The sequence below is a fragment of the Amblyomma americanum genome, chromosome 1 (genome assembly GCF_052857255.1).
Source record: "Amblyomma americanum isolate KBUSLIRL-KWMA chromosome 1, ASM5285725v1, whole genome shotgun sequence".
NCBI classification, from domain to species: domain Eukaryota; kingdom Metazoa; phylum Arthropoda; class Arachnida; order Ixodida; family Ixodidae; genus Amblyomma; species Amblyomma americanum.
Genome location: NC_135497.1, coordinates 209213862 through 209241430, shown reverse-complemented (window position 1 = coordinate 209241430; position 27569 = coordinate 209213862). Strand labels below are relative to the sequence as shown.

The 27569-nt window shown below is 44.9% G+C and overlaps 1 protein-coding gene across 1 annotated transcript in view; it reads right to left on the bottom strand.

The window, feature by feature from the left end:
* LOC144114556 (dual specificity mitogen-activated protein kinase kinase 7-like) overlaps positions 1–23822 on the bottom strand; it is a 72158-nt gene extending 48336 nt beyond the window's left edge. Inside the window, exons 1-4 of the mRNA XM_077648376.1 lie at positions 23730–23822; positions 23299–23428; positions 15467–15554; positions 9981–10221 (exon numbers count right to left, since the gene is read on the bottom strand). Coding sequence (XP_077504502.1) covers positions 9981–10221; positions 15467–15554; positions 23299–23428; positions 23730–23768 — 498 coding nt within the window. The 5' untranslated portion in view covers positions 23769–23822. The remainder of the gene's footprint in view (positions 1–9980; positions 10222–15466; positions 15555–23298; positions 23429–23729) is intronic.
* Between the last annotated feature and the right edge of the window lie 3747 nt (positions 23823–27569).

Here is a 27569-nt window from a genome sequence, read left to right as displayed (position 1 = left end):
GACAATAACTTTTAATAGTGGTGTCATCAGGTTGTTATAGAGTGAATAAATGCCAACAAACCAATGTCTAGTTAGGCCTTGGAGCTGCTGAATCGTGAAATCAAATAAAAAACATGGCAAATTTATTGCTCGTCCATTACGCTATAGGCGAGATAAGCAAAGCAAAAGCCCTTCAAGCCATTTACATCCAGTGGCCGCCCAGAAAAATGCAGCAAAACAACGAATTCACTCTGAAGAGGGCCCGCGCTTCAGAGCACGCCACCATTTTCCCAACGCCTTTTTTTTTTTTTGTCGCATGTGGTGGAGCCGGTTAAGGTGCACCACCGTGCCTGTGTGTGCTAAACATAGTTCGATGTTTAATTTCGTGTCGTGTGGGTTGTCCTTTACTGCCACTGGCATCACTGCTAAATGCATGGTGGCAGCACTGCAGAACAGCAAAGCAAAGCGGGCCCTGCTATGCAGCTAGAAACACTCTTTCCCAAGGCAACACTGATTGCAGTAGCATCAGCATAGTGACAAATGTTGGTCATTCAATTTTCCCTTTCCAAAATATTTTGAAAGGTTAAGAAGGCAGCTAAAACCACACGAAACATATCAAGTTACTGCAAAAACAAAGAATATGCAGCTTAAATTTTATTTTTGAAAATAACTATCCATATGATACTGGGTTATATTCATGAGTGTAATATAAATTCCCAGCCTAGTAATCCACCCACCAGTGAAGCCACAAAGTTTGAACAAAGCATGTTAATACCACTGGTTCCCGCATCACTTTCTCTACCAACTTCATATATGTATTCCTGACAAAATCACTAACTCTGGACTAGTTTCTACCTGCCATAGGGCAAGATTTAGCAGAATATGCCAATTTTTTTTTTTACTTTCAGTAATGTGGTCAGCCTAAGTCATTTAGGAGGATCTTTTGGAGTAGCCAAAATTCTGTTTTGGAGTAGCCAAATGAGTGTTTGGAGCAGGTGAGTATCTGTATTATGATGCACCATATTTACTCGCATAATGAGCCCTTTCCCCACTTCTGTCATCGAGAATTTACTTCTTTTTCTAAAGCGTTAGTTTGTCTTAGAGCATTCCAGCGTTTTGTGCCGGCTGCAGCGCAGACCTTGGCAGCACGTCAAGATGCTGCATGCCGACAGAATCATCGCATGTCTATCTTTTTATGAGATTTTCATCAGGGTGGAGCGCTCCACGAACTTGGTAGGGCGCCAAGACGCTGTGCACCATTTTACAAGACCGTCAGTGCCGGCAATTTGCTCAGTGTGTTATGCTGCATTGCAGAGGAGCATAACAGTTTAATCCAGAACGCTGTAAAACATCTACACTGAAATGCTACGGAGGAAGCAGGACCTTCAGACCCCTAAGCGATTTTTCAAGCTCAAGATCGAGAGAAAAAATATGCAACTCCTCTCACACCACATCTGGCGCTAAAACATTCATATTACACACTCATAACATTCTTGCGCGTTTTTTTTTAACCTCATGTAAAAAACGCGCATCTGACCTTCAGGGATGGTGTTCACCATGTTCACTTTATCTCACCACGATTGGCCAGCACAGCGCCATCCACTATCAAAATCGTCAGATCGCACTGTGATACAGCAAACACCTTTCAAAGCCAATGATGCTAAACACCTGTGACACGAACATGACTGGCCACATCCTTTTGTTAGATGATGAACAGATGGATGGACGGACAGACATATGATATGAAATTTCAACACTCACAAAAAAGTCTGATGAAGCCATTGCCTTTGTTTTTCCGCGCAAAAACCTTTCCCCCAAATTAACAACTTTACTGAAAAAAAAAAAACGTGTCCATTAGGCAAGTAAATACAGTATATACTTATTTACTGTGTGCTCATGTCAGACTGCTATGCTGAAAAACATTATTAACACGCATATGACGAGTCTTTTTCTGAACTATATATACATTGTATACAGTCGACAACCGAAAATTCGGAACCCTGACTTTTCAGATATGCTTGAATACTCGGACTTCGCGGCTTTGCGACATAGCCCATAGAGCGAATGTATAAGAGCACCTGAAATTACAACTGACCGCTCGATTTTTCAGATCTCGTTCGCACTCGCCGCCAATACCCAAGCCACCACAGAGGAATAAAAACTTGATCAAACAAAACAAAATTTAAGCAGAAAGGGAGCCTCTTAAATGACAGAGCTTATAGTCCCTGCGAGTCGGCACATTGCACCCGCGTGGCTTCTAATTCATACTGCTCTAGGACGTTGTCCGCTGCACAAACTTGAACAGTAGTCAAAGTTCGCAAAACTCATCTACGCTGAATCTTTTGTCCCAAATAGAATACGGGAAGAGGTAGTAGCAATGCGCGTGGGAGGCGTACGGCTCCACAGAGGTGGCGAGCGCAGAAGAAAATGATGCATTTCAAAGCGAGGTGAGCGTACCCACAGCAAAACACATTGCAACCCTGACTTTTATATCGTAAAACCGTCAACTGGCGTTTTGATAACAGACAAGATGTTTCTCATTATACACAAGCCACTGATGAGTGAACACCGCCGGTTACGATACCAATTTTGGCTTAAGTTGCTAGGCCTAGTTACGAAGGCCAACGCCGATGGAGCGCTTGTTTGTATCGTTTCGCCATTCCTTCTGATTCTGGGCCTATCGTACTGCAAGCGTAGTGCAGTTCCCGGGTTCGCTTTCACATCTAGACTTTGTCGCAACCCATGCGCTCGCTGGCGACATGCCAAAGGCAGTACAGCCATCATATGTCGAGCTTGTGAAAGCAGTTGCCATCCGTTGTAAGGCATCCTGCGCCCGCCAGGCGCCTCCACCGTCAGTGCTGCATTTAGCACCACCAAGGGCCAACGGGTTTTGTGCTAAGAAGGGGTCAGCACACCATTGGAATGCATGTCAGAAAAGGTTTCACAGCAGTTTTATGACTCCACAGTGCAACTATGATGCCATCCCTTTTGAAAGACTCTCCAAGACTGCGCTAATTCATCATAAAAATGCATGTCGCAGCATAAAAAGGGGACGCATTATCGAGACTGCGCTACAAGAAGAAAAAATTTAATGTAAAAAAGCGGTCCTGTGTAAAGGCTGCACCTCGTCAAACCACAGGGGAAAAAAAAAAAATGGGGCACCTGCACGAGTATATCCCCTTCAGGCACTGTGTCCACAAATATGGACGCGAGATAAGCCTGTTCACACTTTCGTATACAAGGCAAATAAATGTACACCTTTGAATTCTGCAGATTTAACATATGGCCCCTCCCGGTCAAGTTTGTATTAGCCATCTCTCGCAGCTACAGCGAAATGTGCTTGCAAAAACAAGGAAAGAGAGACGTGACATTTTTCGGCGGGATGAGTAAATAGCTCTTATTTTTGCGTGCTTTCTTTTTAAATGGTTGTTAATGATTCAAATTACCATTTTGAATGTGTCAATAGGCTAATATAGAAACGTCACACCAATTTTCATTGTCATAGATGAAGAATAAGTGCTGCGGTGGACGTTCAAAGTGGCACGTTCACAAACATGGATATGCCGCCTTAATGCTGAAAATATCAAAGTGCCGTTTTCTGGCCTCTGGCCTATTTTTTGGGAGCAAGAATGGTACGAAATGGGCATATTGCTTAATGTTGAACACCATGCTTCTGTAGGGAGAACGTTGGGACGACTTCAGAGCTGAAGCTTGGTTTATGGTTTATAGGGTTCAACGTCCCAAAGCAACTCAGGCTATGAGGGACGCCGTAGTGGAGGGCTCCGGAAATTTCGACCACCTGGGGTTCTTTAATGCGCACTGACATCGCACAGTACACGGGCATCTAGAATTTCACCTCCATAGAAATTCGACCGCCGCGGCCGGGATCGAACCCGCTTCTTTCGGGTCAGCAGCTGAGCGCCGTAACCACTAAGCCACCGCGGTGGCTTTTCAGCGCTGAAGTGTTGATTATGAAAACATGACGATGGAGAAGCGCCTTCAAAGCACGGCCAACCGAGCAATGAAGGCCCGTAGATGGTTGCAAAGAACCGTCACAACACTTAGCTGCTGCTGACAAACAAACAGCGCTATGATCACTGCTTAAAGGGGGGATGCGGGGCTAAAGTACCAATCTTCGGAAAAAAATTGTGCTTTTAAAGGGGCCCCGAAACACATTTTCAGCGCATTGTTTTGCCTGTTTGTTGCATAGAATGAGTTATAGTGATGCTATTAGCATCGGTCATACTGCGTATACTGCGGTTTTTAATATTTTAATTAACTCGCAAAAACAAATTCATGGCACTGACGGTGTCACCATACAGTGGCGGTTTTTAGCAGCGGATATGACATCACTTAGTGGGAGCATGATGATTGGACAAAGAGCAAATATTCTGCAAATTGTGTTAATAATTAGAGATGTGTTTTGTCAAGTTTTTGTTTTAAATTACATTAACAAAACCAACTTGTTTGCCCTAGATAAAAGCACTGTAAAGCAAGTAAAACAAAAATACACCATCACAGGCTCCGGCTACTCTTTGCGTCGAAGGACTTTGCGCCTCTCTGTAAACATCCTACGATCCAGCACTCAGCCCTTATGGCTACTCTTTATGTATCTGAGAGCGCCTTTGCGGAACCGATCCGATTGAGCCATTACACTCTATAAGCGTTCGTTCGGTCCCAAAGAAGGATGCGTTCATTTCACATTTAGCAGGCAGTGCGCATCGTCAGCTTGTGGAGAATCACCGAGCGGCGGCGCCAGATGGCGCCACGTTCCCGTCAACAGCGCGCGCTCCTTGCTCACGGTGACCAATCAGCGCGCTAGGAGCGACGGGCGATGGTTGGCGGTAAGCAGTAGCAGTAAGTGCTATGCTAAATGTGTCTGATATCTTGCCCAGGCTGTCACACCGTCACAGTATCTCGCGCTCGAGTTCGGATCCATAAGGGAACGTCACTGATCAGTGTTCCCTTCTGCGCCGTCGACGTGATGATGAAGCATCACTGGGTCAGCTGGGCGTTCACATGGTTGTTGTAACCACGCAAATGGCGCTGCCAGCCTTGGCATGAACGAGTTACAGAGAACAGGCAACCATGGAGTGCAAACTTCTGCCATGTGCTCAGATAGGCTGTTTTGATTCGTCGCACTAAGTGTCATCATTGGGAGAGTGAAATGGGAATGGAAAGCAGCACGAAAATCGAGTTGAGGGCAGCATTTTGTTTGCTTGTATTTTGAAATTTCTTCATTGAATAACTTCCGTTCCTATGCATCGATTCTCGTAATTCTTTTTGAGTCAGCATCTGTGTGACAAAGAATCAATCTGAAGTGTAACCGGCATCCGTTCAAGCGGTGTCTCGCAGCCCCTTTTAGTTTGAGCTGTTTTGGATCACTGGTACAATGAAGAAAATTCTCACCAAGTTTGGTTATTATCTGAGCAGCAGAAAAGAAGAAAATTCAATCTTTTTACGAGGCGGTGGTACGCATTTGCTGTCGAAGGCGTCTATGAACACTCAAGACGCGGCCGCAGTACGGGCAAAAAAACGAATGCGAAGTGAATGCCCACGTTAGAAAGTTTGTTTATCGAGAATCCGCAATGCCACAAACGAAAAACTAAAACGAAAGGCATAATTCTGGCCGCAGCAACTGCAGAGTGGATGGCATACCGAAACAGGAGGTCGGATTGACGGAAATATACCAAGTGACCACCCAACGCTGTTTTTACCCCATTCAAAGTTGTTCCTGCTTTTGGTTGTGTTCGACGCTTGCTATCTGTTACCTTTTCTTTCTTCTTCGAGTTTACTGCGATCAGCGAATGGCCGATGGTGTGACCGGAAGATGCCCACAACGAAGGCTTCGACTCAGAGAAGCTTTGGGAAGCGAAAACACACCACGAAAGTGAGAGGCCTACACAGCATGGGCGATCGCCAGCAAGTGAGGGTCTGCTTGTGCGTTCACCAGGCCCAAGCCTGCCGCCGGCGACTGACGTGAACCCTTCGAGCTTTTGACACCCGAAATGATGGTTTGACACCCGACGACCTAATTTACATCACTAAGAACCTTGGAGACTACAGTGGCCTTGGCTGTACTAGAATTTAATGAGGGTGCACGTGGCATCAAGAGAGTGTTTGACAAGCTGGAACTAGAACATGGAGTCCAGATAGTGAAGCACATCCACCAAGCAACCCAGCAAAGTATTTCACGAGCGAAGGTAAGGGAAATGGACAGCTCTAAAGCTGAAAAAAAAAAAAACGGCCGTGGCTTAGCTTGGTTAAGCCTGGTGATTGCGAAGCATGTTCGTAGGCACCATCGTAACATCTGGCTGTATGACTGCCTTGGCGAGAGGAGCGGAGCTGTTTTATACAGCTGGAGTGACGTCACTCTGACCGTAGCGCCCCTGGTGAGAGGAGCGGGAGTTAGGCCACCGTTGGTGGCTACCGCCTCGCCTCGCGACGGCGTGAGATGGGGCCCCGTTTTTACACAGCTGGTGCGACATCACACCGACCGTAGCGCCCCTGGTGAGAGGAGCGGGAGTTAGGCCGCCGTTGGTGGCTACCGCCTCGTCTCGCGACGGCGTGAGATGGGGCCCCGTTTTTACACAGCTGGTGTGACGTCACTCTAGGTCACGTGGTGTGAAGTCACGCAGCGAGGTCACGCTAAAGGTCAATGGTGCCTACCACCGCCTCGCCACGGAACGGGCTGAAGTGCGACCTAAAGTAGTATTGCTTCGCAATAAAAAAAGAAAAGAAGGCTTGAAGCATTTGCCACAGAGCAGCGTTGTGTTGAAAAGGAGGGCCTGACCTATGGAGCAGGGCACTTAAATTTTTTTACCCCAAAATAAAATAGCATGTTCTGAAATCTTGGAACTCATTTTTCTAAGTTTGCACTTTTTGGGAAAACAAAACCGTTAGGAGAACTATCATTTCCAAACTGCATTGCCAAAAGCTGCTTTCAAGGGGGCTTGTCGACTGAAATTTTCTCAGGAACAAGATAAGGTACTTTTCAGGTCGCTAAATATTTTCTAAAAAAAAATATTTTGACATGTCTGACATATACTGACAACAAAAAAACAAAATATTTTGACATGTCTGACATATACTGACAACAAAAAAATTGAACTTTGTTTTCAGAGTAATGACATTGTTACAGAAATGGTAAAAAAAAATATGCGACTGGCCTTCACCTGCACTATAAACCATCTAGAAGATATCTAATCACAAATAATTACTATATCTCCATTATTTTTGAAATGATAGTTTTCCTAAGCTGACACACCTGACTCCTCAATATGACAGCTATAACTTTTTTCTGTTTGAGCTAGGGAGCTGAAAATTTGAATATAGTCTTATAGAAGATACACCATCTACACCATCCCTGAAAATTTTATTACAATTGGTGCAGCAGTTAAAAGTTGACTCTTCAGCCTAGCATCCCCCACTTAAGTCAGGAGGGAGGGGGGGTGGGGGGCTAAGAAGGTTTTAACACCTCCCCACCCTTTAATATTAAAAAGCAACGATCTCAGACCCCAGATCTAGAATGTAGAAACTGCACGAATCCGAAGTAAGCAATTATTTCTATGTTTCTTGTCAGTAGTGGTCGAAACATTTCTTCTCTATCGTTTGAAAATTTCGCTGTAGTTTTTACCAAGAATCATTAACATGTTCTATAAAACCCGAGACAGAAAAATATAAAGTGAGCAGCGCTACACTAAGGGTGGATGAAAAAGTGAAAACTGTGCCCTCACACCACAAGTCAGTCCAGAGCTGTCTGCTCAGCTCCAAGGCTAAACAACAATCGTCACACTGGTAGAGCGTGTGGTTCGTTTGTTTCACGTCTCTGACATAAACTGAACAAACGACTTATAAAAATGATTTCTCTCCTTTGTAAAAAGCATGTGTAAAACAGGCCGCCACCTGCTTTCTCTCTCTCCCTTTCCACCTGTGCTCAAATCACTAGAGACCCCTTTCGATGGAGCCAAACTTTAAGCACTGGCTATGATGGAAGCAACTACTGGCCCCAACTTCTGAACACACTAAATGCACAATGATACAGATGTGAAGACTGCACATCCAAAAGGAGTGTTCAGTGCTGGAAAATGGGAATTTTCTTTTGTCTGTCCTCACAGAATGACTGTTTTTATCAGTTTCACAAGTCATACAATAAGGAATAATTCTCTGAAGTGCATATTCTCACAGCTAAATCTTTATTCATGTCTAGTGATCAATTAGAAAGGCAAGAAAATGTTGCAGTGTTTACGCTCGTGTAGGAGCTTTGAGGCGCTATGTCCACTTTGGACGCAAATAAAATTGCTCAAATATAAAAATTTTTGCATTATTTTTTCCGCTTCTCTTCTGCTTGGTCTACTGATCGTGATTTATGCAAGAAAAGATTTTTAACTATCAGCCAATTTACTTAGCGCCCTAAGGGGATATAGGGTAATCCTTGAATACGGCCGACCTCCCACAATGAACTTTTTACCAGTAGTGCAACAGCAGGCAAACGGCCTGCCAGACCAATCCAGCTACACTCCACATATTTTCTACGAAAATTCCTTTACGCCTGGGTGGGCTTACATTCAAGCAATAGTTAAGAGCAGTACTGGCTTTGTCTAGCAAGAGCAGAAAGACACGACTAATCTGTGGACACACCACCCATGCTGTATATTGTCAGTGCCACACTTCATCAGTTTAACACCCGGCTCAAAGATGCAGGTGAACCAGACTGCATTTTCTTGCTCAATGCTGGTGCATGCGAGGACCATGTACGCATCTGCACAGCCCGGTTGAGAATTCTAATTTTGGACAATTTGGGCATTTTTTTCCAGTTCCTTGAAGTCCCAATTAAAACGGCTTTACTCTGCTGGGAAACCTGTACATCAGTTGTGGGGACCTACAGCCCCTTTTTATCCATTTAAATTGCGCACGCTGTTTTCCGGTAATCTAGGTGCACACGGGTGCAGTGCAGCTGCACATGACAGAACTGCTGCTGGAGAGATCATGAGATCATTGTGCGACAGGGCAACGAAAGTGCTGAGGCATGGTCAAGCTTTCAGTGGCCAGCACAAACCGTCGCTATGTACATGGACGGCGGGGCAGCACCTTAAGTGGTATTCACACAAGGGACATCGGCGCGGAAGGATGTGGATAGGAGGTGCGCAATGTGACCCATCCGCCGAAGTCCGCCCCTGCTCTTGGATTCACAATTCAATGGGCAGCAGGAAGCCGCCAAGAGGGGCAAGCAAAGCGGCCGGGCTTTGGAGGCAGAGGGAGAAGGGTCGAAAAGGAAGGAAGGGGCCAAAACAATACTCCCCTGTAAGCTTGTGCGGGTGTCCAGACACTGGAGGCAAAGGAAAAAAGACGAAGGGGGAAACAGAATAGATGCGCAAAAGAAAGGGAGGTAAGATAGAAAGAAACCCAGAGGGGAAACAGACAAAAAAAAGGAAGACTGAAAGGGCGAGTGGCTGCTACATGAGCAGCCTGGTTTCTTATGCCGCCTCGAGCCCCTCTTCATCTGCGCCACTTCGCCCCATTTTGTGCCTCAGTGTGTTTGTTCTGCCACGCTCAGGTCTTAGCGCCCGTTTTGTTGTAGTCCGAGCACTGCGCTCTAGAGAGACTAGACTGCATGCTCTGCTCCGCTGCTACATTCACTGCTGTGCTTCCTTGATAAAGCGTTGGTTTGGTCCAGAATAAAACTGTCTTTTATGCTCTTTGTGGGTGTGCCACTCGCCAGGCGAGACCATGGCTCGCGAACCTCGTTCCCTAGAAGGCGAGACCTTCACAACGATAGCTTTTTTCAATCAAACAACAAGCCTTTCACCCATATTTTATGCTGTGCTTATGCTTATAGTTACATTTGGCCACAAAAAAACTCCCAAAATGCCACTTGTATGCACAGATACCCATAAACCAAATCACATTTAGTCTGAATTATCAAAGGTGCACCTTAATATGATCCAAACAAAGTCTCAGGTCCATTGAAGTTATGAAATTCTATAGCATTTTTCACTTGCCTCTAGATCCATGGTGATGCGCTTGTTCTCCTCGTGATTTCCCGAGCGGCGCATCTGCTTGACGGCCAGCACCTTGCTCGTGGGGCTATGACGCATTTTGACCACATGGCCACATGTGCCTGATCCCAGATCGCCAAGCTTCTGCAGGTCTTTCATCTCAACTTTGTGCTGTTGGCCACCAATGGTGAGTACATTGCCTGCCTTCAGGATCTCCTTTAGCTTGCTTTCAGAATCTCCACCACTGCAATTCAGAGCACATGGAGATGAACACAGGTACAATGGTACATGAAATAATTTTAACAGTGACCTGAAACCATGTAACACTACCTAATACTTTTCACACGATACTGCCATGTCTCCACAAAATAGTATGGAATGAACACAGCCAAGCAATGAAAGCAGCAGTTTCAAACACCACACCCCCATAATACAGCCTTACAGTACAGCCTTTGTCAGAAGTATATAAAACCCAAGGGGGTTTGCTTTCAAGCTGTGTAGAGGGGCTCTTGAAAGGGGAGGAGAGTCCCTCACATTTTTTAAAGAAGTTTGGAATGCTGACAATCTGTAACAAGCCACACAGCATGGCTTACAACAAAATCCCTTGGGCTCTTTATTTTATTAAAGAAAGGGTTCACACGCTAAACACTTGAGAAATTGCAAACCTGCACCTTCCTGTATGAAAAGCGATTCACAGCCCAGAGTTCAGGTGTTCAAAAGCTCTCTTCAATCCACCAGCAGTAACATGCATGACACATGCAACATAACAAAGAAAAACAGCACTGTGGGGATGCTGTGTGCAACACTAATGCAAAAAACAAAGGCTGGAGTGTTACACACCAAGGTCTATGATGAAGCAAGGAGACAACAAGCACCAAAATAGTTGTGCAGATGACGACAGCTCTGTACACTTCCTGTTGCATCTTCCTATGGTACATTTACCACTTTTAAGCAGTTGCACGAAAGTAGCTGCATTGTTCTCATTATTTGCAAACTTGTGCTCTTTAACCCTACTCTGATTAACAAAAGCTTTGGTATGGCAAAAACCAAGGCACAAAATAGAAAAATAAAGATATTGTCAAGTCACTTTCAGTCCTACAGGAAAAATCACTGCCTTTGTTCAGAATGAAGTAGCCACTACCCATGGATTTCAGCTGACGTGCTTGCCAAGGAGATCGCACACACGTAAAGTTAAAGGAACACTGAGGACAAATTGAAGTTGGCCTGTATCAATAGGGCACAGGCGTTTTGATCACAGAGATCACTCACACCAAAAATTAAGCCTTTGTAAGCCAAAAGACCACGAAACGAAATGCAGGTTTTGCCAACATTGGCTGATTTAGCATGAAAAATGCACATGTCAACATCGATTTTTGGGCACGGATCCTAGACGCTTGGCTACACTGCCATTCACTTCAAACAGCAACAACCATTCCTTTTTGGCACTGACATCATGATTTTGAATTGAGTAATGGGAATATGCTTAAATCCAATTTTCTCAGCCATAAACGAGTCTTTTGCTACCAGACAAATGTCAACATAGCCAGAAAGAGCCAGAGAATCTATTTTTACTGAGAACAATAACAGGATGGAGTGGTCCTCAGTGTCCCTTTGAACTTCCATGCAACTAAACAATCATGCCTCAGTTTTACGCACATGCACAACAAAGGGACATTAAAAAAAATACCAACAGAAACCAGACAGAGATCATCCTTTGGGAAGACTATGGCGTTCTTTCTATGTGAATTAGTGACAGCATTGCCGAGAAAATAACAAATTCCTTGATATCTTCTCCATTTACAACCCCCAAACTAGAATGCTAAGTGCTCTGATGTCATTCTTACATCATATTTCAAGCAAATCAGACAAAACGGGAAATATCCCGACCAATCAGAAAAAAAAAATGCTTTGCCCACTGCTCACACAGACTAGCAAAAAATTCATTTAGCTAAGCGCAGTTGCCAGAATTCTCAAGGGGCGTTGCTAGTCTTTCACTTTTACACAATTTTCTGGTTTACGCAAGCTATGTTCATGGTAAAAATGACAAGTTCCCAAACATAGGACACTAATCTCCCAATATATCTAGATTTCGCATCCCACTTTAGTGCCCCTTCAAGACACGATGTGGTAAGTAAAATGGCCAAATTCATATAAAAATTGAAGTGCGCATCAAAATGGTTTTTAGCACTCTGACAATTAATCTGGACAATTTTCAGAGACCGGCTTTGCAGCAAAGCTACATATCATCAGGCAGAAGTTGAGATCACAAGGGCAAATGCGCCTCAAAGGAGGCCCTCCAACCTATGGTGTTAACAGATTACCATGACTTCATGATTAATCCAGCTAATTCCTGTGAAGTCACAGGGGCTGGCAGGTACTAGAGGATTAACCAGGTCAACTGGATTAACCAACTAAGAAACAATTTTTTTTCAGAAATCATACTCAAATGGCCGTTATTTTTTTATATCAGGAAATTATCGTACTATGCTTTATCTCAAGCACAAAAAAAAATCATTACAGTTTTTTTTTTCTTCCATACATCAATCTTTATTTGATACATTCTGTTCTTTCAAAATGTGGGTATTGTAAAGTAACAACAACACAGAAAGGAAGGGTTTCTTCAGAGAAGAGACAAATAAATGTCTTTTTGTACTGTGAGCAAACATTCAAATCCTGCTACTCTAGTTTCTCTCAAGTGCACCAGTGCTCAAAGCGTGGAACTGCACACAAGACTTCCAGACACCACGTGCACCAAGAATACATTTCCTGAGCTGCTGGTAAATGATTCTTCTTCAACTCATGATGCACAGCCAAGAAGGTCATCGCTATCGTCGTCTTCCCTCAAAGAACAAAACACACTAAAATATTCATTTTTAATGTAACTGAAATCTGTGGCATCACTGCTCTCAATACACACATATGTTCTTGTGCACACTGAAAATTTTCACCACCCAGGAAAAAGAAACCATAGCCTTCCAGCACCTATGCCACTATCTGTCAGCAAAGCAAAAAAAAACGCGCTAGGAAGAGCCCCACTCGCCTTAAATCAGACACAGAGCACCAGAAAACACATGACGAGTCGGACTCATCATAAGCCAAAAATGAGTGCGTGACAAGTCGTCGAAGTCCACTAAGCACGACATCATGATAATCGGTTGATACCACTGGCCGGACAGCCTTCTTTGAGGAGCATTTTCCACTGCGCTCTTAAGTTGTGTCTGACTGTACACACACAGAATGTTCTCACTGATGAGTAAAAGAGCAATAAAATACTTGATTTTTGACATCAGCATAAAGTGTCCAGGGTCTGCTGCTTCTCTGTCACACATACCAATAACTGAAGGAAAACTAATTCCCTCCCCTGCACTACACCAAATTTACCCCTTTCCAACTGTAACAGTCCATATACGACTCAAAGGTAACAGGAAGTAGAATAGCTGGCATACAGGGCAGCTTGATGAAAATGATGCAGCACCTGCAGTGGTGGGAATGGAATAGGCATGAGTATTTGGGAGCAGCCCTTGTAGCAAGCAAAAACTCTGTTTGCAGCAGCTTCCTAATGTTTTGCAGCAGGAGTCTGGAACTCAGAAATAAAATAAAAATGTGAATGCAGAGGGTGTGTCAACTAACTTTTGCCGGTTTAAAAAATGACAACATGCTGTACGAAGATATGACTGGTGCAAGGATTTGGTGCAGGCAGTCATCTTTAGCCAAGTCGGCATATTTTTTAAATGTGTCAAAATTTGATTATTGTTTAACAAAGAAAAATAAGTGAAATTTTTTAGTTATATTGTTAGCATGAAGCTTACCATGCAAAAGTTGCAGAGAATGCTGAGAAATGCCAATTTAAGTTGTTTTCTTCAGCATGACTTTAGCCTGGTTTCTTTTTGAAAGAGAACAAAACCAGAAAGATTTAAAAATCGGCGCGTGACTGCGCTTCTGCGTTGCGATGTAGCACTCTCAAAAGCACTCCGATTGAAGGAACTCTGTTCGAAAAAGCCAGGATAAACAAACAAGCCAGCATTCGCAGGGATCGTTCCAGGATGAGCGCAGCAGCTACTTTGATTCATTAGAGTACGATGCTGCAGCAGGAGTGTTAACACACCATTACCAATACACAGCATAGCACAGGTTTCTTGCAGGCCAACATGGCTGTGCCTCTTGTGACAAGAGTTTTGTAGCACAGGCACAGCCCTCATCTAAAGGAACACCTCTATTTTCCTCCACTGACGGGTTCAGCGCTGCCGTGGGCTTCCCACGTGCTTTGCTGCTTCCTCTTGAAGAGTTTGCGACGAAAAGACTCTGCACGCATTTCCTCACATCGTAACGCTAATTCAAGCGTGTGGCAGAAGATTTCGGGCATCGACATAAGCTCAGTATCACGCATCCACTTGTGCGCGCGTGATCTGGTCACTGCATGCCAACCCATCACTACAAGTGGCTTAATTAAGTTATAGCACCAATTTATACGAACCAGCATTTTATGCTGAAAGTTTGAATTAACATGATTCTACTGTACAGACAAACCGAAAGCTCGGATGTTGACGGCTCTGTTACAGCGAGCGTGAATGAGGTCCATGGAACTGAGCTATCGAAGTGAGTCCGAAACCTTTCTCATGGTCTTCTCATGGGGCCCGTGGTGGTCCTGCATAAAACCCCAATAAATCTAGCAGGACCAAAATTTACACAACTTGGGTCTCTTAAAAGCAATTTTTTCCTTGCGTGTGCATTCGTCACGATCACATGGGCAGTGTTGGCAGCGCTGCCGAAGCATATGTACAGAACACGCGCACACTGTGTACTGACAAGAGGTGGTAAAGGGTTAGAAAGCGAAATAGACGGGGGTTGGATTCTGTCGGTTATCTTTCTCATCACACATTGGGAGAAGGAATCAGAGTTATGGTCTCAGCGTCTTCATATTTGCTCCGACTCTTCCACTCGTCCTGGATAAATTTTCTTTTACAGCGAAGCTGTATACCTCTACCATCCAAGGAAATTTGTTGCTGGAATAGTATTTCAGTGTAGCCTTGGTACAATTTTGTCAAAACCATCAATTTGTAGCACCATGTAGCAGGTTTAATGCAATGGCACACGTTGGCACAATTGACACAGTATTCTCACCACTGCAACTATACAATAAATGTTACTTCTGCTCTCTTCTTTTGCGACCTTAATTTTGCAGCTTTTGCAACCACCACGGTGGCTCAGTGGCTTTGGCATTCAGCTACTAATCTCAAGATCGCAGGACCAAATCCTGGCAGCGGCGGCCGCATTTCAATGGAGGCGAAATGCAAGAATGGACGTGTTCTGCGTAACGTCAGCCCACGTCAAAGAACCCCAAGCAGGTCTAAATTAATCCGCAGCCTTCCCCTATATGGCGTCCACCATAGCCCATATTTACTTTGGGATATTAAACACCATATACCCTACATATACGCTTTTGCGAAATAACAAACTGAAAAAATTTAATACTTGTGGCTAGCTCTTACCTATCTTGCCTTGTGATGGTCGGACTGGACGTCGGCAAAGAAAACTGCTTTGCTGGCCGGCTGGGCGCTGCCATCTCATTCGGCTGAACTGGAAAGCAGTCATCAACCCCGATTATCCTCTAATGCAATCAAGCTGATAGAACTCATACCAGTCTCTTTATACAGAATAATTGTTTCCGAGAGAAACAGAAAATTATAAAATGCCTAAATTATACATTAATTTAATTTTTGCATTTGTTTTTAATGCAACATCTCTAGCCTTCAAAAGCTATTTAATTGCTCCATATTATACATATTCATCATACAAGCTTTTTATTAAATATATACAATAACACTGCACTGTGAAGTGCTCTGCAACATCTGGTAGCCAGTTCATTTTAAATGTGCATGGCTTTAAACTCATCAACCCTACATAGCAAAGCAGTGTTTACCGAAGGACCAACTGGTGTCCTTAACTGCACAAATTAGAGTTTTGTCATTGCTCTCCTTGTTCACAGCTAAAACAAAAGCCACACTTAAATGTGCCATGTGCATATCCCAAGGATTGTACTGTGCGTGCAAAGCACTATATTCCATTTCATGCATCAGGTGCAACGCTGCCAAAGCTAGTGCTTCTGTTTGCACTGCCTAAATCTGCGATCAATAAGTAGTAGTACATTCCTGGTAGCAAGCTAAAAACAGTGTACGCTTTGCCTGCAGGTCTATTGCAAAATCTGATGTGAGCTTAAATAAATCCACTCTTTGGCCACAAAACAAATGCGGAGTAACACTCCTCTCTTTATTCATGAGGACCACTTCCGTACCCTTAACAGCATTGCACCTGATATATGACACTGATTATAGGTCACAGCTTCCAAGGGGCGCACATCAACTCTCTCAAGCACTGCATTGTGTTGTCATGAACATCTGAGCCAAGCTTATTAGAAAATCTGCTGTGAGCTTAAATAAATCCGCTCTTTGACGATGCACTGTCGCTTTCTTGTGCCTTAGACCCCTTGGCCACAAAACAAATGCAGAGTAACACTCCTCTCTTTATTCATGTGGACCACTTCCGTACCCTTAACAGCATTGCACCTGATATATGACACTGATTATAGGTCACAGAGTACAACCTACATAAAAACCTCTGTGAACCAGTTTTACTAGAGGCCAGCCTCTGGGATGTTAAAGGGGCTCTGAAACAGCTTCCAAGGACAGCACATCAACTCTCTCGAGCACTGCATTGTGTTGTCATGAACATCTGAGCCAAATAATAATACACTTCTACACGCAGAGAGAACGCACAATCATGCGCAAAAGTTGGCGAGCCCTTTCCGGCGACTTTTTCATGCTCACACCCTCCTCCGTCGCTCACACCTTGCATATACAAGTTGGGAGATGGCTACTGGTTAGATTCTTTTAGACGTCAGGCAGCTACCATGGTCGCGGCCAGTAAGCCATGTAGCTCCGGCGTGTCGGGAAGCTCCGGCCCAAGAGGTGGGGGCCAGCGGAGGAGCGCCAGCTTTCCAGCATGCAAGTGACGAGAGGAGGGAAAGGCACGAAGACACCGAAATTCAAATTTTGACTACAGATAACTCAGTTTCTACACAGCACATTAAAAAAAATTCTTGCTGGACAATATTCATGAAGCGACATGCTTTAATATCCCAAGCATAACCTTAACAGAGCCACTTTCAGAGCCCCTTTAAAGTAATCATTTGGCAAGAACTCACATTAGCACACCCATAGTAATAGGAAGACATACTGCATCAGCACGTCCTACACAAGCCTGTTTTCAGCAGTGAAACATGTAGCAAGTTTTCCATCACAAGTTACACCTACTGAAGCTAGACTTAATTGAACTAAAGTTAAAAAAAAGAAAAACATTCAACTTGATAGCTGGCATTTATTTATCTGCATACCTTAACCACAACAACACACATAAGTGTGACTGAAAGCAAACTTATTTTCGACTTGATGCCTGCTCTTCCCCTTTCCCTTACAAGATCCCAGGACAATTTTCTTTACTGTGGGATTTATCTCACAATGTTTTCTTCAGAAATATAAATGCAGCTGCAAACATTCTTATTTTACAAGAACATTTTTATTCTGCCCATCATAATCCTTTATTGTAAAATACATTTGTGCGCCAGAATGGTAGAGGTTGGATACAAGTGTTTTTTTTTTTTTTGCTGTACTATTCATAACTCATGAAAAGAACTAAACTAACTATGTTCCCATTAACATCACACTTTATCAGTGTGATGTTTTCAAGAACACTTAAAATAGAACTATCCAACAGTAGCATAACAAATCATGATGGCACAAGCTATAAATATTAATATGTATTGAAAAGAGAAAAAAAGCCAGACACCTTAAGTCCGAACTGAACTTTAGTAATGCAGCATTAAGTATACTCTACAACTCCCTTTGTTGGCACCCCACAATGGAAACTATTTACATGCTGCACAATATGTGCACACTATGCCTTTTGAAAGCAGTACTACATCCGGCTCGAATAAGTGTTACCGAGAGACATTCCAAATTTAGTCTTAATCAAAAATGCTTAGCAGGGGCGATGACTGCTCTCAGGACACTTAGCTAGCAGCATGTTTTATTCTCGACAGCAAAACTGTGCACGGTACTCAAGAGTGCACTAAAGGTCTCTTCGATGTGGCTGCACTAGTTCCGTGAAGTTCTATGGCGGTGCTGCCAACATGCAGCATCAGTTCAAGTGCAGCTTGGCACTGGCTGCTTCCAAAACTAATGGTCGAGTGCAGGCCTGGTCATCTGCTAGCAATGGTGTCGCCATCAAATTACAGGGAACTGCGTATCGCTGATGTCAACAGGCAGCAAAATCCCGAACCATGTGAAGAATTTTCAAACAGCAAATCGCAATGGAGTGTTTCCATGAGCCAGCCCCAGGAAATCGTCACTTCACAGAAAAATGAAGTCGTTGCATGTATATATACGCACTGACTATTCACGAATATGCGCTGAAATGATGCCCATTCTGCTCAACTTGACCGCTTAGGTTTATAATTATGATGCCACAAACAGTTCATCTCCTCTTTTCAAGAAAGAACTGTCTTCACTTACAGGGGCTGTGAAAGGGGGGTCTCATAAAAGATATTATGTGCCTAGGATGCTAAAGGACACCGCTTCACAAATATCCTCCACAAGAATTTTTTAGATGTGTTTTGTGGAAGCTGAGTTATCTGTATTCAAAATTTGAATTTCCGTTTCTTCGCGCCTTTCCTTCTCCTCTCGTCACTTCTTGCACGCTGAAATGTCGGCGCTCCTCCGCCAGCCGCTCAACCCCTCTGTCGGCTGCCGACGCGTGCAAATTAAAGCTACCAGTTCGCTGCTGATGAAACAAGCGCGGATGCTGATGTAACGAGCACAGATTCAGCCGAAAGCCCAGCACCACAGGTCACCACGAGGCGCGGAAGAGAGAGTTTTAAAAATTGTAATGTAAATTATCGGCTCGCTTTTGAGGTCTTGTAGGCGGCATGAACGCTTGTTGGCCTGTACTCTGCATAATGAGAGCATTTTATAGACAACCTCAAACACCCTTTTCATGGACTCTTTAATCTTCGCTTCTCCGATGTATAGTGCCTAGAATACACTGGCTAGTGAGTCGACCGTGGCCTCCCTAGTGGCACCGAGAGTGATGAATGCCGACGGCCGCCGCATGGAGCACTGCAAGTCAGGAGGGTGCGGACCGTGCCGTCTCACTCTCGCGACATCGTCAAAATGAGTGCTGCCTCTTTGCTTTAGCTAAGAAATAAGCGACCATAGCTATCACGGAGGCAGGTTACAGTGTTTCTTTTGAGTCTGCAAGAAGCTACATAATTAGGGCTTGTCGCATGCGCAAAAGCTTCGATGAAGTTCAGCACATCTTCGAGCTTCGAACATCCGGTGCTTATGAAGGGAACAGGGAAGATGTGTTCTAGAGCCAATACAACATAAGCTTTCTATCTAGAGTACTTTTCCGGCAACATTTTCCCTAACAAAGCAGGTGAAACACATCAATTAATTTTAATGGCTTTCATTCAGATGTTCTGCGTGCTTGGTTTTCAGCCAGAATTCTTTCGTGCTTACAGAAAGCATATGACTCTCCATCAGACCGCATATAAATAATACAACACTTCTCAGCAAAAAACATGCTTTTATGGAAGTGTGCTTTCCTGAGGCCGGCTTTATGCCACATCCACCACAAAGATTTGTCAAGGAAACCTCATTTATCAAGGATTCGGCCTCTTTGCAAGCTCATTGTGATGGTACGTTTTGACTTCTCTCTCCCTCTCAGATACACCACGGCTACTGCTGATTGCCCATCAAGCAAAGTTGTTTTCTTCAGCTTCACAATAGGCGTAAGCTAATTAATCCACTGGTGCAAATGGCGCTTCCATCCATGTGACCGGAATTTAGAGGTGTTGTGGAATGGGTGCACTCTCACTTGTGGACGGCAGATCTTCACAATCATTTCGCGATTCACCAATTCACGCGCTTGCTACTTTATAGAACGACAGCGTGTGGTGCACTTTTCAATTACTAAAGCTCCGTTGTCGGAACCAGATCGTTCCAGGCTCACCGATTCGGCACTCTCAATGGCTGAGCACAATTAACTCAGATCGGAGGCTTCCGACGCAGGTCGACTGTGATGTTTTGCTGGAGGCTTTTGCTTGCACAGATGTCTAGTTTTCCTCTTTGCTGATATTTTAAGCACAATGTGTTTTAGGTAATGCGTGAATATCGTAGGCATGGTGTCGGGCTTCAGATGCAGTTTATCGCGGGAAGCTCGTTGCATGGTTACTACGGTGATACTGAACATGCGCTCGATAAAATTGACCTCAAAATGTTTCTCCTAAACCACAGCATCTGGTGTCAACCTTCCGTCTTCTCTTTTGAAGTTTCGTTCCCATTCTGCAAATAGTATCCGATGGTGAAGTAAACATGAAAACGCGCTCCTTGTTTGAGCGGTATACCGCTTTTACACTGGCACAAAGCAAGTCTTCTCTTTGCACTGTGACTTTGGCTTGGACATCTTTTTGTGCAGTCGTATGTAGCTCGTTTAGTGATGGGCACGGGAAAAACGCGTGCACAGAACGCGTGCACAAAACCGACAAAATCACCACAGAACTACTCAGAGGAGCGGACACGATGACTTGCATGTGCAAGCAGCTACACAGAACTAAAAACACTACACCTCGCTCAACAAAAAATACGCACACAAGGTTAATCACGCACGCACAAGAACAGGCTGCTGTCTTCCCAACCGAGAGAACCGCGTTGTCTGCTGCGGCAGCACCCTCCCAACAAGCAGCGCCTTCTGTCGCCATCGGTGGCCTTTCATTGCAAACGGCGCCACCCTCTCCCATTGCGCAGCGCCGGCGCTCGGCACACTAGCCAGTATATTCTAGGCACTGTATCCGGTGTACACATGGGCATCGCCATATTGCTGCACTACAACTGCACTTCCACTTCGAAGAGTGCAAGCCAGCTGAGAACTCGTGCTGCACTAGGCTGGCACTTTTGCAAAACGAAGACAGAAGTGCAGTGCGTGCGCTGGCAAACTGAATGTGAAAGTGCTGCACTCCTTGAACTGGCGCAGTAAGAGCAGCCAAATCGAAGAGACCTTAAAACACACTGCATTGGTGCATCCTGAAGGGTAATTAATGGTAGAGGCCTCAACAAAGAGATTGCCATAGTTGGTGCAGTTGCATGTCTGCAACAGGCAGTGCAACTTGTCACACTCATATTGAAATGTAACACCACACTTTATTCACAAGTGTGCAATACTGGCAGTAGTAATTACATCCAACACAGGCCAGAATTACAACTGTGCACAATACAGCTATTCGAAATGCACAGTATAAGCATTACTGTTTGTACTGTAATGCTTTACAAGCACTACTCTACCCTCTACTCAAGAAAAAGCTTTAGCAGATCATGGCACTAAAAGAACTAATTACTGCAATGGTTAAACATAAAAACTTTACCAAATGCTTATACATGGCTGCAATTTGCAAATCTGATCACAGGCTATACAGTTCTAGCATACAGATATAGATGAGAGAACAGGACATGACCGGATGATAGTCCTGTCCTCTTCTCGTCAACATCTTTTTGCATAGTGGGAAATATTAAGCTTGACCGTAGCCAAACTCAGCGCACTGATAGGAAGCTAACACACTGCCTTCAAATGTAGAAAATAGAGACCAGTAAAGAAAGAGGCACAAGATTAGCCACACGGTGCGCCAAAAGATTAATAATCAAGCAGGGTGCACAATACAAGCAGAGGAAGAAAGTCTGCACCATCCAAAATACAAGCAAGCAAACCAAACAAACTGACAACACATGAATACAATACTTGTATTGTTGGCACTGCAGCCAAACACCACATGCTTTGCACAAACATGCGGCAGACCCTTTACTGGTGAAATCTTACACCAATAGATTCACAATCGGTACTCAAAACACTGCATACAACAGGTCCAGTTCGTGGTTGTACAGTATACATGCATGGGTGGCTTAATTGTCACAAAATGCTGTATAATATGCAGCACACAAGAATTCCCCAGGAGCATACCAAGGGTACCTTTTAAATCACTGCAAAGTTAAACTTTCCAATAGCAAAAAAAGCAGCCGAACTGGCATTTCAGATTGTTGACTAACCTCAAGCACAACATACTATTTTTTTTTCCTTGCTAACAAGCTCATTTATTTTTTTTTCCTTGCTAACAAGCTCATTAATTCAGATGCTACCACCATTCCGTTCTAGTGTCATGCAGTAGAGACTAGCAATTACAACAAGGCATTTGATAGATAAAACTTTTCAGTGCACATAAGGAATTGACATTTCTCAGCCACGTACAGTAACGCATGCTTGAAGAGTGTCACTTCTACCACACACGCTGGAACTATTGTGCCTTTTGTTGCACCTAGCAATACCGCACAACGCTGCATGACACTGGAATACATTTAAAGGAACGTTTTTTACATAACCAAACCTCGGGTGGACCTGAACGTAGTGTTGAGCAAGAGTGAAACATGACCTGGAACAAAACTATCGACGTCGGAATAGCGCCTGCGCTTTGTCGCAGTTGAATCGCGTAGAATTTCTACAGTTCAAACTACCGGTAGCAGAACGTGGTCGCTGGAGCGTGCTGAAGCAATTAGCCCGAGTTTGTCCGTACGCTTAATACTAGGGGCTACCCAGAGCACCAAACGGGTTAGCGCTCCCTTCCGCCACCTGGGGCAATGACAAGTTCAAGGCCGCGATCCGCAACCACGATCCGCAACAGCAACAAACACGCAATCTCTGGCTCACGTACCTAACATTAAGTCACGAATGAACATGAACCGGTGGTACACGGAAGTTTAACTTTCGGCAAAAGCAACAGAAACGATTACTGCTCTGAAGACGAAGCAGAACCGCTAGTGTGTGACCACCGAGCTCATGCGGTCTCACAAATAAGCTGGAGACGGCGCAATTAAAGAAAAAGAATGCCATCGCGACACCGGCAGGGGAAAGCGAAAATAACACGAAGGAGAGGACTAAAACACCGCTATGTCGCAAACACATCTTGACGGCGCAAACTGGTGCAATGCGCCCGAACCGCAACACCACTTTCCTCGTCCGTTACATACCGACACTCATTTTGTCAAGCAGCATTCGCGCACACCTGTGCACAGCACACAACATAAGCTCCAGCATGTTGTCATTACAGGAGGCAAATGAACCCATTCGAAATCGGCTTATCAACAAGTTCGCGTTAGTTTCGACGGGTCTTTCTCTTAACCTAAGCCTACCTGGCTCTGTGGACTAAGATGAGATCGATACTTACAAGGCCTCGGCCGAGACCGTGGTGTGTGCTGAGGGCTTGAGAAGTTCAAGTTGAGATCACGAGGTAGTTTGTCCTTCTTCTTCGCGTCATTTTCGGCACGAAGTCTGGCCTGCAGGTCAGCTAGCTTATTCTGAAACGACGCCATGGTCGCCATTCTGATCAATTACTGCTTTTTTGATACCGCCGATGCGTATCCACAAGACAACAATGCACAGCAAAAACCAAAGCAATTAAAACAAGTACACATTAAGTACTACAAAACAAAAGTAACTTAATAATTATCCTTAAAAATATTTTGCATCTGAAACTATCACAAAAATTACTATGAAGAACTGGCCGTACGACCAGTACGCAACAAACTTTTTTTTTTTAGTTTGTCAGCTGTTTCTTTAAACTTGCACGCTTGCGTGTCACAAAAAGTTAGTACACACCTTGGCAGGGCGCTGGGCTGGTATTTCGAGCTCAATCATCGCTGGTTATTAAGCTGCCCAAGTACGGATAGTGTGAGAATGGGTGTGTTTCTTGTGTTATTCTCCTAGTTCTGCGAGCCCTTAGCAAAGCACGTGGTACCGCGTAGTGACGTCACGGCAGTTCTTCTACAGCTGTATTTACTTAATGGCTGCGGTGACTGGCTGAGGACTATCATTTGTCGTCGCCTGTACAACTAGTCCAACGACATGACTACTTTCCTCCTTCCCACGAATCGTCGTTACACAACGCTAACAACACCAGCCGCATCCTTTAGTTTCGGTTTCGAAAGTATAATATCCATAGCAGCGTGCAGTACGAGATCATTTCTCTCCCCATTAAAAATATATTCGTGAAAGGGTTACAGCGTGACACATATATTTAAACGCTCCTGGGTACAGCAAGTACGTAAGCAAGCTCATAAGAGTGGTGGAACAAGGGTCCCAGGTAACTTGAGCCAAGGGTTAAAAAATAAATTATTAGAGACAGGCGAGTGAAACAAGTTGCGTATTGCATGGTGAAAGCCATCTTGCGCACCACAGGCAATTTTTTTGTTTCGCAATTGATTAATAGTTTAAGTTTAATTATCTCAAGTAAAACATTGACTTTAGACAACAAATTGCATTTGAAGAGTAGTCGAGCACCTTCAGAAACCCTCATTCATCATTTACGACAAGAAAACCCTCACGCGCGTCTTTTTTTCCCAGCTTCAAAGAAACCCTGCGAAATACCAAAATAAACCATATGACTAACGCATTCGCGCTCCACGATCGTGCTGCTCTCAAGCGTGGTTTGAGCAAACGAAATCACCTGCAGCCTTGGCTCGACGGTCCCGCACCAGCGGCAGGCCGATATGCTGGCGGTGGTTTCTCGTCTGCGTCAGCCAGTTGACACACATGGCGGTGCGAGTTGCCGCCGCTAACATATCAGCCTGCCGCTGCTGCGCGGCCGTCGAGTCAAGGCTGCAGGTGATTTCGTTTGCTTAAACCACGCTTGATATCAGCACGATCGTGGCGCGCGAACACGTTAATCACGTGGTTTATTTTTGCATTTCGCGGGCTTTCTTTGAACCATAGTAGGGATTTTTTTTTTTTCCAGTTGGTCCATTAGTGTGCAGTAGTTTGTCGCATCGAGGGGACATCGTGGAAAAGCAAGTTCAGCGAACTCCTCTCCTGTTCAAAAATTCAGTCGTCAAAATTGGCTTTGCGCATATGCAGGACGTTACTGGAAAAGTGGTCCATTCCAGTGGCACAGAGCTTGATGCAAAACCTCGCTTCGCGCCTTGCATCAAGCGGCGTTTTGCATCAAGCGGCCGTGCCAGTGGCTATGTATAAAGACGCGCTTGGGAAGGGCCTGGGGAGTCTACCTTTAGAGAGCTTGGCGGAAGCTTGTACCGCGATCAAGGAAGGCCGGCGCCGTTTGTCAACCGCCGCGGACAGTTCCAGCCCTCTTGGGGGCTTATTCAGTTATGTACCGCTCTCTCTGCGCTTACATTATTATTATAGTTGAGTATGCCTGCTTAGTCTTGCTCCTTTTGAAATAGAAAATTCGTTAGAGATACAGGTTAAATGCAAGTACTGACAGCGCTGCAGGTCATCATTAACCACAGCGGTGGACTAGTATGGAACAAAGAACCATGCATGGTGGCCGCCGCGGTGGCTGAGAGGTTATGGCGCTCGGCTGCTGGCCCAAAAGACGCGGGTTCAATCCCGGCCGCGGCGGTCGAATTTCGATGGAGGCGAAATTCTAGAGGTCCGTGTACTGTGCGATGTCAGTGCACGTTAAAGGGCCCCAGGTAGTCGAAATTCCCCGAGCCCTTCACTACGGCGTCTCTCATAGCCTGAGTCGCTTTGGGACGTTAAACCCCCATAAACCAAACCAAACCAAACTAGAACCCATGGTGCTTGTTTTCTTTATTGTCATGGCTCCGTCTTATTTTCAGCCAAATATATTCTTTGTCACAATAAAATTCATATTTCAGCGACATTGTTTTGCAGTGCGTGCAAATAACATAAGGTGTGTTTATCCGCAACAGGAAATATTGAGCTCAGACATCCCGTTTAAAAAACCCTTGACAGTCCACATCAAAATGGTTCGTGTTTGAGCCGTGCGGTGGGGGAATTGAAGCAGTCTGAGCGATGTGAAGAAGACCCTCGCCCTCACCATTTATTTTGGTCTTTGGAGATGTTAAAGTTTCAATTCAAGGCTTAGAAGTAAACCATATAGTCAGATGACTATTAACCACAGCTGAACGTTACGACGAAACAGCGCTGACGGACGGGACGGAAGAGGCGACAGACACATGCGCTTCTTCCGTCCCGCCCATTAGAGCTGTTTCGTCGTACCGTTTAACATGAACCAACCAGCCCGACTCAGCCTTCTCCTTGGACCACAGCTGTACACAGGCCCTAAGTTGACGTATGTATAATGAAACCATATTTGACATACAATAAATTTCCAGAATGAAACAAAAGCACAGTTGGCATTTAAAATGTGACTAGTCGAATTCCAGGTGGAAAATCTTAACTGCTCAAACTGGTTTTCATTTGGTTGCAGCTGGAATCAATCCGCCTTTTTCATTTCCCTGTGCTGCCATCTCGCGTACAACGCTGGAAGCTCACTGGTAGGGTACTGCGCGCCCAACCTGGCCGGACAGAGTGCCGCTGCGGAGCACGTTTTGTTGGAATCTGTCAACGATGGCGTGTCCTGGGCAGCACCTGGTACCTGGAGGATTTCTAGGGTTGACTGATGGCTGGGTGCGAAGTCCGAGGCAGACTGTAGTGCCCACCGAAGATCAAATTCTTCAGTATCTTCGATCATCCGGCATGCGATGCGAACACCAGCTGCGCAAGGGCCGCCGCTTCAGAGATGAAGGCTACATTCGGAACATAATGTTCAATGAAATATCCCCGATCAGTGAGGTTGGCGTTTTCCGCTGTATATGCCTGCCATTCATGAAAGGTGGATACTACATCGTGCACGCCGTAGTACAGAAAACGACTGGGGACAACAGTGTTCACAGGCAATCGTTGTGCTCAAGCGCTGCAGAATAGCTACACGAGCTATAAAAGCACAAGCGTACTCGCAACAAAGCAGCTCTGCTAGCATTTCACTGTATTTTCCCACTGCACACCGCTGCATAGGTTAAGCAAGCATGCGCTTCCATAAAGACGAGCGCGAGAGGCGCACATTGATCCATTCCGGCGATACCACGCAGAGCTCTTCATCATGGATATGATTCGAAATGCATAACGCACCTTCTTCTTCTTCTGCCTCAAAACGGACGACTTGGACGCCTACCTGACACGGTTCGAACGAGTCGCAGAGGCGCAGAAGTAGCCGCGAGACCAGTGGGCTACTGCCCTTAGCACGTGCCTTGCGGGAGAGGCGTTGAGCGTTTTTGGCCTCATGCCGGGAGCGGATGCGGTAGACTATGACAAGGTCAAGCGAGCTCTTCTGCTTCGTTTCCGCTTGATGAAGGAGGGATTTGGACAGAAGTTCCGCACAGAAGCCCCCCACGAGCACGAAACCCCGTCCCAGTTCTTCTCCCGATTAGAGAATTACTGGGAGCGGTGGGTACAGCTCTCTTCGTGCGAGCAGACCTACGAGGGTATCAAGAGCCTCCTTTTGAGGGAGCAGTTTCTAGAGAACTGCACGCCGTCGATGGCTACCTTCCTGAAGGAGAAAACGGCGGGCGATCGGAATGAGCTGCTACAAAGGGCAGACAACTATGTCACTGCTAGGGGGTCCACATACTTTGACCGGCGTGAACTGAAACGTGAGGACCGACCCGTAGAGAAGGC